General features: G+C 38.6%; 1 protein-coding gene across 2 annotated transcripts in view; it reads right to left on the reverse strand.

The window, feature by feature from the left end:
* Positions 1–743: 743 nt before the first annotated feature.
* The window catches only part of LOC124788057 (translation initiation factor IF-2, mitochondrial), an 84117-nt gene continuing 68390 nt past the window's right edge, over positions 744–16470 (reverse strand). For both annotated transcript variants that reach the window (XM_047255139.1, XM_047255150.1), the window contains 5 exons: positions 11231–11354; positions 11010–11150; positions 6047–6211; positions 5748–5888; positions 744–1017 (listed from right to left, as the gene is read on the reverse strand). In XM_047255139.1, coding sequence (XP_047111095.1) covers positions 845–1017; positions 5748–5888; positions 6047–6211; positions 11010–11150; positions 11231–11354 — 744 coding nt within the window. In that variant the 3' untranslated portion in view covers positions 744–844. The remainder of the gene's footprint in view (positions 1018–5747; positions 5889–6046; positions 6212–11009; positions 11151–11230; positions 11355–16470) is intronic.

A 16470-nucleotide genomic window follows, 5' to 3' on the forward strand; every position in this document is an offset into this window, starting at 1 on the left:
ACTTCTTGTCAGTAGTGGCAGAAAAATGTATGAAGGCTTATTACGCCTGGCCAACCTGGTTTGTATCCAGCCTAAACACCTCTGGTGAACTAAATCAGTGACACAACTTACAGACAACACATCCACCTGTAGTGACTGTGGTGAGGATGAAATTTTACCTCTGAACTTCTTTCTGTTTGGGGATGACAATCTGCAGAACATGCAGCAAGTGGGTGATCTTTGTCTTCAATTGACTGATTATTTTACCATTCAATGTTTTAGTCAACAACTCTCACTCATACGTAGAGATAACACCTTGCACTTAATGCGAGAATGAGTTTTGGTGAGGGATTGTGCACTGTTATTAGACCTGTGTATTCTATTTGACAGTACAACCTGAAGAAAATACTTTTGTGCGACTGCTGACGATGTTAGACAGCACAGTGTCACACTGATAGTAATTTCTTTAGTTGTCATGCTTTTTCTATCGAGCTACTTTTCAATTTTCCTTCATATGCTACACTTCTCAATGTTAATAAAGCCTTAAATACAAGCTAGTGCTGCTACCCTTGTTGGTGGAAGAATGACTCAAAGATTCACTCGATGTATCAAATACAGGAAAAACAAACAAGGAACAATGTTAGAGCTTAATATAAAACCACCTAAATTATTTGAATTTTGATAGACAATAATGCTGCACTCAAATGGGATTCAATACACAAAATTATTTAATTAGTATCGATTAACAGAATATTAAAATGTATCAGCAGGTATACATGTCAGCCAGAAATAAATAAATCTGAGTAACGACAAATTTTTTTATCTACAAGAAATTATACACAGTGTAGCATATAAATTAGAATAATCAAAATCCAGGGTCCCAATCTGTTTCTTGAGGCTCCTTGATAACTTCATAACACACTAAATTATCACCTGGCTGAAAGCGAATACTTGGATCAGAAAGACGTAGTCCACATTCTACATCTTTTTTGATACTATCTACCTCATTTTTTACATGTCTCATAGATTCTAGTGAACCTGCAACAAACCACAGAAGAACAATGATCAATTTTTCATTTGTTTCGACAAGTAATGTTGTTGCATCTTTTAACACTAACTTATGTTGGGTTAACTATTATCCTGTCTATAAAACTCACTTTGCAGAAGGAAACTGTTAGTAAAATACATTAATAAGAGTTTGTCTGAAGACGAGTGATATGCAGGAAGAAATTAAAGCAATGAAAACAAGCACAAGCTGACAATGATCAAAGGTGGAAAAACATCAATTGTGTCTTTTTCATATTTAGTTAAATGTTTCCTACACCATCTGCATAATTTCTATTGAACTGATGTGGAACAAGTCAATTTACAGGGTACATATTGCCATGTACTTGCAGTACCCCTAAAGGGATTGACAAGCCCTCAAAACAACGAAGCATCACGGGTTTGGATGTGTATAAGGCATCGCCTTCCCGGACTGTGTCAATCACAAGGCCGACAGACAGCAGGACAAGCGGCACCAGAGGTCCTCCATACCAGGGACCTATTTTCCTCACCATGTCATGTATGTGGAACTGGATCAGCATAAATTCCTCCACAGCCCAGCTATACAGGGTGATGTCAGTTCACTCCTCTAGAGTTCTGGGCCAATTCATGCACTGGCTTTCAGCAATCCATCAATCACAGCCCAGTCAGAAGCCACTGCAATGGGGCCTATTACTTTCCAGTGATATCTTGAGACATACATATCAGCCAACTATGCCAGCTTCTTAAGGGATTATCAGTGGCATGATCTTCATGTCCCACTATGTTTGTTCCCTGTGTACTCCAGATGTATGCCTGTTAGTGTCTGAGAAGTTGTATTATTTTTTATTGAGATGAATTTTCCTTAGTTACTGAATGTCGTTTACATGTGGTAACATGAAGTTTACTTCATTGACATGTTTTATACCATTTTGTGATGTTCAGAAATATATAAACTTGAGTTTATATATCATGATGAAACTGTTTATGGAGCATTTTCTCTGGTGTTTCAGAAAATATTTGTCATTTCATTTTTTCAGTTTGTAGACAGAGTCAGTCCAAACAAATACTGCTAATCAGATGTTGCATGACATGCCACCCAGTGTCATCAGAAAGCATTGGTATATTTGCCATTGCAAAGAAAATTATTTTTTAAGTGCAGTTTTTGATTTCCACTCGATATGGCAACCTCAAATTAATGTAGTATGATATCTGGTGTATCAATATGTACTTATATGGATAATAAATCTGAAAAAAAACAGTACACAAGAAGTGATTTGTGCGATGCCCTCTCCCATGTTGTCTGCTACTACCATGTCGCAGTGTTACTCAGTCACTGCTGGTGAACCAGTTATTTTTCCTGTTTTACTGACAATGTGTGGTTTGTGGGGCACTCAACTGCACGGTCATCAGCGCCCATACGAAGTCCCAATTTTGACACAGTCCAATTTTTTCACACAGTCTAATCTAGGCACTGTCACGAATGATGATGATGATGAGGAAATGATGAGGACAACACAAACACCCAGTCCCCGGTCAGAGAAAATCCACAACCCGGCTGGGAATCAAACCCAGGACTGTGTGATCCAGATGCAGCAATGCTAGCTACTAGACCATGAGTTTATTCCTGTTTTACTGTCCCTACCAATTCATCATGATGAACCAAATATAACACCAGATTAATTTGAGACCACACTATCAAATGGGCATGTAAAATTCCACTTTAAAACTCAAATTGCTTTTAACAGGAAACAAACTGATGCTACTCATTAACACTGGGTATTGTGGCTTGTTGACTGTGGATGAATACCAAACATTATTATCATTGCGTTTTTTTTTTTTTTTTTTTTTTTTTTTTACAAAACTTTACTGTTTGAAAATATGCAATATTTATTAAGCTATTGATTTGTTTGTTTCCAAAGATGGTAATTTTGCGAAGGGCAAAAATTGTTGAGCTACAGATATTGGAGAGGCTCAATTACATGTTTCTTCCATCTCAAATTTTCATTATCATGCCCACCAAAAACATCTGAGCATACTTCAGAGGCGTCCAGGAAAATGTAGACACTCTTTGAAAGTTAATATCTTTGGAACAAAATGACTTATTGTGGCAATTTGGTGCAGTACGGAAGTCCATTGTTTTCTCAAGAGATCTCGGCACACGTTTTCCTGCAGACAACAGTGCAGCAATGAAGTAAGATTGTCATTTGCCAAGGCCATACTGAAGTGGTACTGGAAGTACGAAAACATGACAGAGGTACAACAGCAATGGTGTAGTGTATACGGAAAAGAGTGACCAACAATTTATCATATTATGGATAAATTTGAAGCTGACATTACTGTTCAGGATGTGCATACGGAAAGATCTGGCTGCTGAAAAACATCAACAGGTCAAGCTTCCAGTGCTGCTGTGTTGCAACATTTTACAAGGACACCTCATAAATCTGAGAAGCAGGCTACAAGCAAAAGTGGGCTAAGCCAACAAAGTGTATGACAAAGACTGCAAAGTGGAAAATGTATTCCCAATATCACTGCGCATACGAATGAGGATGACCCAAATTGAATGATGGAGTACCGCTAGTAGTCTGAAGGCATGCTTCATGAGGATGAATGGTTTGCAGGGATGTTTATATGGTCTGATGAGGTGCAATTCAAACTGAATGGTACTGTAAACCACCACAACTGTGTATACTGGGCTCCTGAAAATCCTCACATTCACATGGACAAATATGTTAAGCTACCGGGTGTTAATGTGTGGTGTCATTTGTCATCGTGATGTTTGATTGGCACATTCTTCTTTGAAGGTACTGTAACTGGTGAGGTGTAGCTTCATATGCTGCAATCATCGATTTTACCCGCCATCCAAGACGTATTCAAAAATTAAAGACTTTTACCTATAATAAGATGGCGCTCCGCCTCACTACCACAGAGGTGTCAGAGCCTACTTGAGTGAAAACTACCTGGACGATGGATACATTGAAGAGGAGCTCTCGTGTACGCACTACCATCTCCAGACCTTGCACTTCTCTATTTCGACCTGTGGGGGACCTTGAAAAGGGAGTTTATCAACAGAACCCAGCTATACTGAATGAGGTGTCCTGCACTGCTATCACACCGGCAACACTGACAGCCATAGTTCGGTGAACAGTTCAGTGGCATCAATTCCATTTGGCTGTTAATGGGAGTCACTTGAAACATATAAAGTAACGTTCCCCCCTTGCAAGAATTGTAATGGTGTGTTTTTACGTTCTCTTAACAGTGACTATCAAAGAGTGTCTACACTTTTCTGGACCTCTCTGTAAATAATACTTAGCTCTTACAAATGTTTGCTAATTGCTGGTGGTGTTACATTTCTTATACTGAACTGACTAAACTCTATTTTCCAAAAAATAAGGAAGATTCTACTACATGGGTGGCAAGTGAAAGGTTATTCACTTATTTAAAGTACACAACAAAAACAAAAATTGAACCCTGATAGACTCCATTCACAATTTCTTCCCAGTGACTAACTTTTTTCCACTTCAGAAACCACTCACCACCATTTTTAGTATTATTTTTGTTAAATATCATTCTATCCAGTCGATAGAAACACTATTAACTCCATAGAACTTAAGGTTCTCTAAATGAGTGTTATAATCTATGTAAATATGTTAGACAGGTCACAAACAATATCACCTTGTGATATTTTGTTATTTATGTTTCATGATAGCTGGTGACTGAATGTGTAAATGGCATTCTCAATTAAGCATTCCTTCTGGAACCCAATATATGCTTTACTATGTAAATTGCATCTATTTAAGTGTGACAATACCCTTGAATACATTACTTTCTTGAGTAATTTAGAGAAGGATGTCAAAAAAAGGATCAATGATAATTACTTTCATTTTTCTTGTCACCTGTTCTAAAAAGAGATTTACAATGGCATAATCTGTGAAAAAATTCCCTGTACTTGTGGTGCATGCATGGCATACATAATTTAAAATATGATTTCTTAATACAGAACAACTTCTCAAAATTCTGTTCAAAATTCCATCTACATTCTATAAGCTTTCGTTTTTGAGAACTTTATAATAATATTAATTTTAGTGACGTGCATTGCGTTAACTTAATTATTTTATTTTAGTTAATCAGCTATATTTAGAAAAATATTTCAAATGGTTTTAATTACATTGCCAGTTTCATTAGTTTTTGTCATGATGTGCAAACTTCAGGACATTTTAATAACTTTTCTTCATAATTGCAGGAAGTCTTACAGTACAGGAAGTCCTTCATTTTTTCTAAAAAACTATATAAAATTTTCTTCACTTTTACAAAATATTTTAATACTTCTAGTTATCCAATGATTTTATGGCTCTTAGTCTCTTTTTTTTTGGCAAGGTAGTTTCAAATCTGGACACAAATTTATAATGATATACAGTGAATTTCTGAATTTCACATTAGCATATTTTCCATTTATACATTAACCAATTCCACCTCTTTTGCACTTATTCTTAAAACATTGTATTCTGGAATCATTAATTAGCCTTCTCGTTATGTATAGATGTGCCTCACTATTGTATGATGTTAAATTGTTATTCTTAATAAGAACTGTCCCAGTATTAACCTTAAGCGATTTAGGTAAATCATGAGAAACCTAAACAGCACTTCCTTACACACAAGTCTAGTATCCTAACACTGTACCAACTCCCGATTATCATGTAGGACATAGGAAACGTATGTGTTCAATGCACATTTCTTGCTCTCACCTTCATATAAAATTTCTTCTCCTCGGACAAGCCTATATAATGCATTCTTCTTCAAAATTCCTTTTGTGCATCTGCATCCTGCTACTGGGATCTTCTTCCGGCCCTCGTTAATGATAAATTCCTGAAGGACATTTGCTTCACCTAGAACACACATTGTGATTGTAACTTAACACAAACCTGAAAATGGGTAATAACTTTCATTGCTGTACCATCGTATAAAATCTAGGTGAACATATTTCTGGAAGCCAGCAACAACCTAAATTATGTTAAGACTTTCTTAGTAATTTTATTATGCTTACCTAGCGTTTGTTCAACCTCTTTTTCTGGTAGTTTTGTACTAATTTCTTTCTTTAAATCATCAATAAGTTTATATATGACATTATGGTGACGGATTGAAATCTTCTTGCTGTTAGCCATTTCTTGTGCCTTCTTTAATGTACTCACATTAAAGCCATATATAATTGCTGTAATTTATTAGAAATACAGTTATTTGTGTTCATACTAAATGTGAATTAAAATGACAAGTAATATGAAAATTCACAAATACTTTCCAAAATTTGGTTGATTTTAAGTTTTAACATCTAGTAAAAATACCTACAATTTCATAGAAAGGACTGCTTACTTACATGAAGTAAAAATATTACATGGTTTCCAAAACAAATGTATCAAGCGTATTCACATAATGATCCCACTAATACACTTATTGTAAACACGTGTATGTATTTTTTGTGTTAAATAAATAATCAAGAGAAGTCCGACAAGTGACAAAGCCACAGTCTAACATACACAAACGATACTCAAGGCTAAATAGTTATCATCATCTCACAGTTGGAACAATACTAGCTCCCCTAGAGGCAAGAAAGCCACCTGTAAAATTAATGTTTTTGTAATTATTCTTCTACTTGTTCCAAGCTTTAGTAAATTATCAAGAGACATGACTGTCTATGAAACAATGTGAAAACAGCTGAATCTCAATGATTCAGTGGCATAAGCTACAACTTTTCCTCAAGAAAAACTTTCGAATATATGTATAGCAGCAGCTTACTCTGCCGAAAGCCAAGAAAATATAAAGCCATATTTCATTTATGAGAATCATGTATTTCTGTTGTGTTTTCTTATTATGACAGGCACTTTCCTTCATACCTAATAATTTTGTGCAGTGTCTCATGATTTACACTTCAGTCAACTTTCTAATGCATGAATATTTGTTTGTAACTGTAATTATTTTTCTTTCTGTGTTTATGGCTCAAATGCAGTGACAACTGCAGGATTGGTCTCTTCTGCTCTGGGAAATAGTTTTATTACTTTTGACATTTGATCATAATGTTTGTGTGGTTTTCCATTCGTCTACAGTTGTGGTGGCTTATTTGGTTCATTAAATAACACAGGTACTGCATTCCATACAAGTTTCCTACATTCTTCATTCACTGATTTAACTGTAAATGCAGTTAAGAAAACTCCAAAAGGTTGAATAGATATACATCATCTTTCTGCAGAAGGTGAGGCTTCTCTTTGTGAACCATTTCTTTGTGTCTTAAAGGAAATGATATTCTTCAGCCAGTTTCTGTAGCTTACAAAAGAATCATTAATAAACTGTCTTGTAATACCTTCTTTCATACATAACAGGATCCTTAGAGAACTTTAAAGACAAATGTTGTGTCATTTTTAGTTAGTGCCAATTCTTAATGGCACTATTTATGCTCTCTGTTGTAGTAACTACGTTACAAATCAATATAAACGATACTATTCACACTCATTTGGTATCATACTCAGATGTCCACTTGGAGCACTGCAGTCATGGTGTATAGCAAAATTCAGCAGGAGTATCTTCACTGTATTATATTAAGCAAAAACTTCATAAAACTGTGGGAATTACACTTCATTACTGTTATTTTCTAGCTAATATAATAAATTTAGGCTTATGTTAGTCATTAACGCTGTGTGTCGGCAATTTCTACATGACTGTGCACACACAATTTGGTAAAGTATTGAGGAATGTATAATTATATACGGATAAGTGGTGTCTATTTCAAATCAGCTGCTTTGATAAACAGGGGGCTATATATATTTTCCTTTTTAGAAGAGTTCGATCTGCAAATAGAACCACATCAAATTTATTTGATATGGCATTTTGCTGGCCACAATGAAGAACTGTCAATTTCATACAGATAAAAGTTACATGTGGACTGAGCAACAAGAAAAAAAGAATGTTATTTTGAATAACGCATTTCATAAAAGTATTTTTTAAGAATACTTGCAAGGTCCAAAAACACAGATTTAACAAATGAACATTCACATTACAAATGCTTGTACTGATTTAAGTTATTTATGACATACAATATGGTACCCGCCAGGTTAGCCGAGAGCGCTAATGCGCTGCTTCCTGGACTTGGGTAGGCGTGCCGGCCCTGGATCGAATCAGCCCGGCGGATTACTGATGAGGGCCGGTGTGTCAACCAGCCTCAATGTGGTTTTTAGGCAGTTTTCCACATCCCGCTAGGTGAATACTGGGCTGGTCCCAACATCCCAGCTCAGTTACACGACTTGCAGACATCTGAACACGTTCGCACTATTAAATGGATTAGACTAGACACAGACAGCTGGGGTACACTAATTCCATCCCAGGGGGTACAGGGTGATGACAGGAAGGGCATCCAGCCACCCTCTGACACTAACAATGCCAAATCAATAGTAACGAGGCCGATCCCGTGTTGAAGTGGGACACGGGCACAAGAAAATGATGACGACTTACAACATGGTGAATATAACGTTAATGCCAGTTTTGTGCCCAATCATTACACAAAAAATAAGATTTTTGTTTGTGATTAGACCAAGTTAGTTGAATAAATATAATGAATTTTAAAGGGACATTAAGAGTTGTCATCTCTCAGGTCTCCTCGGTGTGTCCAATTACTGGTGTGCTACCTGCTGTTCAGCTCATTTCAGAGTTGCTATTGCAACCATGAATCACAGATGGTGGTAGTGACACATACGAGGTTTGTCCGGAAAATACGTATAAAAGTTTGATAATAGCTTTATTTTACAATTACTCAGGTATTACAATATGGTCTCCTTCAAAGTACTTGTCCTGAGACGCGATACACTTCTGCCAACGCCGTTTCCACTGTTGATAACATTGCTGAAAGTCTTCAGTTGTGATGATGTTCAGTTGCCGTGTCGTTTCCGCCTTGATGGCTTCCACATCTCTCAAGTGCCGCCCCCGAAGCACCATTTTGCATTTCGGGAACATGAAGAAGTAACACGGGGCTAAATTGGGTGAATAAGGTGGGTGGTCTGTCATGGTGATTGAGCTTCGGGCCAAAAACTCGCGCACAATGAGCGACGTGTGAGTGGGCGCATTGTCATGATGAAGGATTCACCTGCCCCCTTTTGCCAACTCCGGTCGACCTCGGGCCACACAAGCTCTGACATGTCAGAACTTCAACGTAAAAATTTCCGTTCACTCTCTGGCCGGGAGGTACAAATCCCTTGTGAACAATGCCCCTAGAATCAAAGAAAACAATCAACATTGTCTTCACATTGGACTTTGATTTTCGCGACTTTTTTGTTCTCGTTTCTCCTGCTAGTTTCCATTCCTTGCTTTGAGATTTGAGCTCCACATCGAATTCGTAAAACCAGGACTCGTCTCCAGTGATGACTCGGTTGAGAAAGTCCCCTTGTTCCTCTGCTTCCATCCAATCCTCACAGCACTCAACCCTCTTTGCTTTCTGTTCTGGCGTCAAGAGCTTCGATACAATTTTCGCACACAATTTCTTCATTTCAAGTTTTTGTGTCAGGATTGATACAGCTCATCAGCAATCATTCTGACTGTCAATCTACGGTCTTTAAGAACACAAGCCCGAATTCGTTCAACTTTTGCACCGGAACTCAATGTCGACGGGTGTCCTGGGCGAGGGTCATCGTTCACTTCTCGGCCATCCCGGAACCTTTTTAACCACTTGTTCACGGTTGGTTCCTTCAGAGAATTGTCTCCATAAACCTGTTTCAAACACTCAAAAATCTCACGGTCATTCTTGTCTAGCTTTGCAAGAAACTTGATGTTGACGCGCTGTTCCTCAATCAGAGAGAGCTCCATGCCGACGGCAGGTGAAAAAGGGGAACTGTCAACAAGCTGCCACACACTCCCACCTTCACGCAGAGTGCTCTGACTCGAACTGAGTGTTGATGGGATTGATTACAGCATTAGTCCCATCTGGCAGTGACTACAGCTTGTAACATAAAGACATTATTCAACTTTTATACGTATTTTCGGACAAACCTCGTACATACACAAGGCAAAAAATGACAGTTCATTGGTGGAGCTGTCAACTGTACTCATGTGATTCATGTGAAAAAGTTCCTATGTGATTATGGTCGCACAAAGGGAATTAACAGACTTTAAAAGCAGAATGGCAATTGAAGCATCACACGCAGGACATTCCATTTCAAAAATCATTAGAGAATTAAATTTTTCAGAGACCAATGGTGTCAAGTGTGTGCCAGGAACACAATATTTCAGGTATTCCCTCTTACCATGGACAATAAAGTAGTTGCTGGCCTTCACCTCATGACGGAGAGGTGTGCACGACATCACCTACAGTGCCTCTTCTGGGCTCGTGATCATATCGGTTGTACCCTATACGACTGGAAAACTGTGGCCTGTACAGATGAGTCCTGTTTTTAGGTATTAAAAGCTGATGGTATGGTTCGAGTGTGGCACAGACCCCACGAAGCCATGGACCCAAGTTGTCAACAAGGCATTGTGCAATCTGGAGGTGGCTCCATAATGGTACGGGCTGTGTTTACATGGAATGGATCATTGACCAGAAAGGTTATGTTTGGCTACTTGGAGACCATCTGCAGCTACTCATGGATTTCATATTCCTAAACATGTCTCTGGGCCACAATTGTTCGCAATTTGTTTGAAAAACATTCTGGGCAGTTTGAGCAAATAATTTGGCAATCCAGATCGCCCAATACGAATCCCATCAAACATTTATGGGACATAATCGAGATGTCAATTCGTGCAAAAAATTCTGCACCAGCAACACTTTTGCAGTTATGGGTGTCTGTTGAGGCACATGAGTCAATATTTCTGCAGGGACTTCCAACGTCTTGCTGAGTCCATATTACGTCATGTTACTGCACTACGCTGGCCAAAAGGAGGTCCGATATGGTATTAGGAGGTATCCGATGACTTTTGTCACCTCAGTGTACATTGTTCTAACAATAAGTAGGTTAGTGATATTTATCACAACTCACCACCAAAAACTTCAGCCAGTTCTATGTCAGTCTCTGTGACACCACCTACACCATAGTGTACTAAATCAAGTTTGCATTGTGAATTTGAGTGATATGTTTCCAGAACATCAAGGATGGCTTCAACTGACCCATCAACGTCTCCTGAAACACAGATTACTGTAATTAAATTGAAAAATTTAAACTATACTACTGAGACAAATGTAATACACATCAACTTTTACCTTTAATGATGATGCTAACTCTAGGTCCTTCATCTTCACTCTGTATTTCCTTTGGTCTTGGGCCAGACGGTTTTAATCTGAACCTACCCATTAACCTTTTCTTCTCTAGTTGTTCTCTGTAGGCCTGTTCACAAAAAAGCAACAAAAATAAAATGCTACAACCAAGCAGGTATTCTGTTTTAATTTTTATTTTTCACAATAACAAGTGTGAAATTATGTCCCTTTTCTTAAGGAAAGGAATTAAATTCACAAATATGGGTTAATACTGTACATGCGTTACTACAGAAGCTGCAGTATTGTAGAAAATTATAAAGACTTTTTTAAATTTAATAGTACACATGGTCATGAATTTATAACTGAATGTCACTCTACTGTAATCTGAACCTCCTGTATTTGACCAGAACTAGAACTAATCAGCATGATAAAATTTGACTCATAACAAAACACTGCTGGACATAATAACAGTATTGCAAAACATTGTAGGTGATCTGACAAGTGATGAAGATCACTGAACTCTGAATGTGCATTTAGACTTCTCTTGGCGTCAATCAAAGATAGCTTTTCATAATTTTTATGAACAACTCCTGAATTTGGTATAAAGATTGGAAATATTTCAACATATCCACTGATCCTTTATTTGTTATGTCAAGTTTGTAAATTCATATTTTTTGCAATGTTTACTTTGTAGAATTGGAGAGGAAAGGCATTATGGAATACACTGACAAGAAGAAGGTACAAGATGATAGGACATGTATTAAGGTATATAAGGCATGTATTCACAATGTAGAAAAAGACAGATTGCTACTTACCGTAAAGATGACATGTCAAATTACAGACAGGCACAATTAAAAGACACTTACATAAAGCTTTCAGCCACAGCTTTCATCAGTAAAAGAGAGGCACATATTATTCACACACACAAGCAAGCACACCTCTAGCACACGTGACCACAACCCCAGCTGGCTGGAGCTGGTGGTTGTGTGTGTGAGGAGTGTGCTTGCTTGTGTGTCTTTTACTGATGAAGGCTACCGTATTTACTCGAATCTAAGCTGCACTTTTTTTTCCGGTTTTTGTAATCCAAAAAACTGCCTGTGGCTTAGAATCGAGTTCAAAGTAAGCGGAAGTTCTGAAAAATGTTGGTAGGTGCCGCCACAAATAACTTCTGCCGTCGAATATATATAGCGCTACACAGGCATGCTTTGGAGGCACAAAGATAAATACTGGTGCCAAACCCTCTGCGTCAGTAAATAAAATAAAATAAAAAAAAGGTGATAGACGAGCTTTTTTATCCGCCACGAGTTTCAACCACTGCATTTTCATACATTATCCAATGAAGTAAATACAAATTCCGTATTGTCTATCTTCAAATGTAGCAGCATTTCAATGTACTACTAAAATCCGACTGGCAAGACTGTTTGGGATGTTTGTCAATATGGCCAACTCTACGTTTTGAATTTTTTCCTACCTGTGAGAAGAGATGGTTCCTTATAGGAACTTTTACGAATTGTGAATTGCAGGCAGTATTCTCTTCACCATAAGAATAATACGAATATAAACATTTTGCCATGTATTCTTTCGTGTTTGCTGCTATCTCATTTAAATCCTGTCTAACTCATTTAAATCCTGTCTGCCTAATAAACTATGAAACTACAGTGAGGCAACAGCAAACGCGGAAGAATATACATATCATGTCATGTTTATATTCCTATTATTCTTATGCCTAATAGTGATACAGTCAGAAATGAAGCATGGCAATTGACTAGATTTTTAAATCTAAGATGACTCTAATTTCAGCGCAGAATGTAATGTGCTAAAGAGGCGTCTGCAAAGATTTTCAAACGGAGAAAAATTTTCGCTAAACTCTCGTTCAGAACATCTATCATACGCTGTCTATTATTTGGTTCTTGTTGATCACTATCAAAGAAAGCAGCAGTGTAAGTAACAACAAATAGCAGTCTCTTGCCATTGTTTCGCTAATGAGACGATTCCTCTCTCTTTTTTTAATTGTAAGCGGCGGTAGCGTGCACAAAAGCAAGCCATGCCACGAGTGGCGACAGGTCGTAAACACTCATTATCAGAATGCAACAAACAATGCATGACACAGTACAGTAATGCATTTTCAGCTTAGAGTGACGTAAACATCTATAACAAAGAGAACGGCACTTATCAGATCACAGAAAAATAAGCAATCAGTTCAAACCAGACGAAGTACGCGAAAAAGGAAGGGCACTCGCATAAATACGGACAGAGCACCTGGCGCATAGCAATGGCTACCTCGTAAAGCTTAACTGCTAAGCTTACGACTCGAACCAAACTACTGTAGCTGCATCGTCATTCATTCGACCTAAATTGTGTCTCATATTACAATGGACCAACTTTGTTTCGATTTGGAGGTGCGGCCTAAAACTGTTTTCTCCCCTTGAATTAGAGTCTCAAATTTCCGGTGCGACTTAGATTCGGGAATTTTTTTTTCCTTGATTTCGAGTCTCATTTTTCAGGAGCGGCTTAGATTTGAGTGTGGCTTAGATTCGAGTAATTACGGTATAGCTGAAGGTGCAACCTGACTTGTCTTCTTTACAGTATGTAGCAATTTGTCTTTACCTGCATTTTTGATATTCCTACCTGGATTTTCCATTGTTAGACATACATTAAGATATATAAGATAACATGAGCAGCTGGAAATCCCTCTGACTGCTGTCAAACGATTGGCAGCTACTGTGCATTGGTGTGCTGGAAGAGCTCCCAAGAGTCGTGTACACGTGATACTTATACCGGGAGTACCTCAAGCACTGTCCTCTCCTGTGGATCCTGTCTCCTCTGCAGAAAGTACAGAATCTGTCATTACTTGTCCACTTGTCTGTGAGTGGCACATCAATGGTAGATCTAGGTATCCTGTACAGGGTGGATGGGGACCAGGGAGGACTCAGGATGTTATACTGATCCTTCTAATCAATAAGTTTGAGGTGCTGTCCAGCTTGTTTTCGGTAAACCTGTTTTGTGCAGTACCAAGAGAAGGCAAACACAAAAGGATTGGGATCTATTAATCATTGGCAGTTCAAACATACAGTGAATGATGGTACCCCTGCAGGAAGGGATACTAGGTGCACTCAGTGTGTATGCCTGGGGGCCTCATTCAACAGGCTGAAGAGGCTATTCCAGCAGCCAATGGGAGAACAGGGTGCAACCAACTGCAGATTGTGGCACACGTTGGGACAAATGGAGTCTGTCGCCTGGGCTCCGAGGTTGTACTTGGATCATTCCAGTGACTGGCAGCCAAGGTTGAGAAGACCAGCTTTGCACGTGGAATTCCACTGAAGCTCACAATTTGCAGCATTCCCCAGAACTGATTGTGGACTTTTGGTTCTGAGTCAAGTGGACAGACTAAACCTGAGACTTCGAAGGTTCTGTGACAAGCTAGGCTGTGACTTTCTGGACTTATGCCATAGGGTTGAGTACAACAAGGTCCCCTTAAATGGGTCAGGTGTGCCCTACACATCATAGGCTGCTACTCAGGTAGTTGACTGTGTGTGAGGTGTACACAAGGTTTTTTTAGATTAAGCAACTCTTCATCGGATCTAGATAATGATAACTGTAGAAAAGCCAGAAGTATCAGTGTAAGATTGAAAGAAATGCATCCCACAGGTTAGAGTACTAAAATCCTAATGGTTAACTGCCGAAGTGTCAGACTTTGAAGCACTCCTGAAAAGCAGCGAGTCTCTCATAATACCAGGTACAGAAAGGTGGTTGAAACCTGAAATTAATAGTAGTGAGATTTTTGGGGAAAATTTAAGTCTATATCAAAAGGATAGGCAAACAGGAAATGGAAGTGGTTTATTTGTCGCAGTAGACAAGAAACTCAAATCCAATGAGGTAGAAACTGAAGCTGCATTGAAATTGTTTGGCCAAGACTTAGTACAGGGGTGAGTATAAAATGATAATTGGATCCTTCTACTGCCCACCACACTCATTTCTTGATGTATCCAAAAGCTTTAGAGGAAACCTCAGTTCACTTGCAAGTTCCCCAATCATACTGTAATCATTGGTGGAGACTCTAATCAACCAACAATAAATTGGGAAAACTACAGTTCTGTTAGTAGTGGGCACAATAAGACAGTCTGTGAAGCATTATTAAAAGCCTTCCCCAAAAATTACCTAGAACAGATAGTTCGGAACCCGATTCATGATGGAAATATATTGGATCTAATGGCAACAAATACACTGATAAGCCAAAACATTACGACCGTTGCCCACTGTTATGTTGGGTGCCACCTGGTAACATTGCCAACAAGTGACACAATAACAAAAATATGTATGTAGAGCAGACACAGACTGGGAATTATCTTAGTGAAGATGTGGGCTGCAAATGGAGAAATCCATTGAGATAAGTGACTTTGACAAAGGGCAGATAATTATTATACACAGCCTGCGAATGAGTATCTTGAAAATGGTGAAGCTAGTCAGATGTTCACACGCTACTGTTGTGAGCATCTACAGACAGAGGTAGAAGGACGTGAAACTACCACTAGGCGCTAAATGGTTGCACACCAACAACTCTTCACAGATCGTGGGGTTTGGAAGCTTATCTGTAAAGTAGGATAGAGGGTGATCTGTTGCATCCCTGCTGAAAGAGCACAATGTTGGTGCACGCACACGTTTCGGAGCACACTGTTCATCATACATTGTTGAACATGCAGCCCCAAAGCAGACCATCCCTATGTGTTAACACACAGTTACGACTGCAGTGGCTGCAAGAACATCAGGATTTGACAGTCGATCAATGGAAACATGTTGGCTCTTTGGGTGAACCACATTTTTGCTGTAACAGCTCAATGGTTATCTCCACAAATGCAATCACTGAGGTGAACGGCAACTCGAGATGTGCAGCGTACCACAGATTAAGGCTGGTGGCAACAGTATCATGCTATGGGAGGCATTCCTCTGCACTTACACGGGACCTGTGGCAGTCTATATGGAACTGCGTTCCCTGTAATTGGTTCCATATAGATCAGAGAAGCAATCATTATGGTGCGATTTGGTCTGGACCCATCCACTATATTGGAATCTGGCAGTTTGTAATCCATGACATACCATCTTTTGGCAGTGTTTTGTTTTGACGGACAACAAATGTTGGGGAAAATGATTCCGAGCTTTTCTTCTCTAATGTTTAATCACATGTTCACCTGAAGATACAGCTTTTAGTGGCACAAAACTGGTAATGATTCAGTAATAAAGGACCAAAT

The sequence above is a fragment of the Schistocerca piceifrons genome, chromosome 1 (assembly GCF_021461385.2).
Source record: "Schistocerca piceifrons isolate TAMUIC-IGC-003096 chromosome 1, iqSchPice1.1, whole genome shotgun sequence".
Lineage (NCBI taxonomy): Eukaryota > Metazoa > Arthropoda > Insecta > Orthoptera > Acrididae > Schistocerca > Schistocerca piceifrons.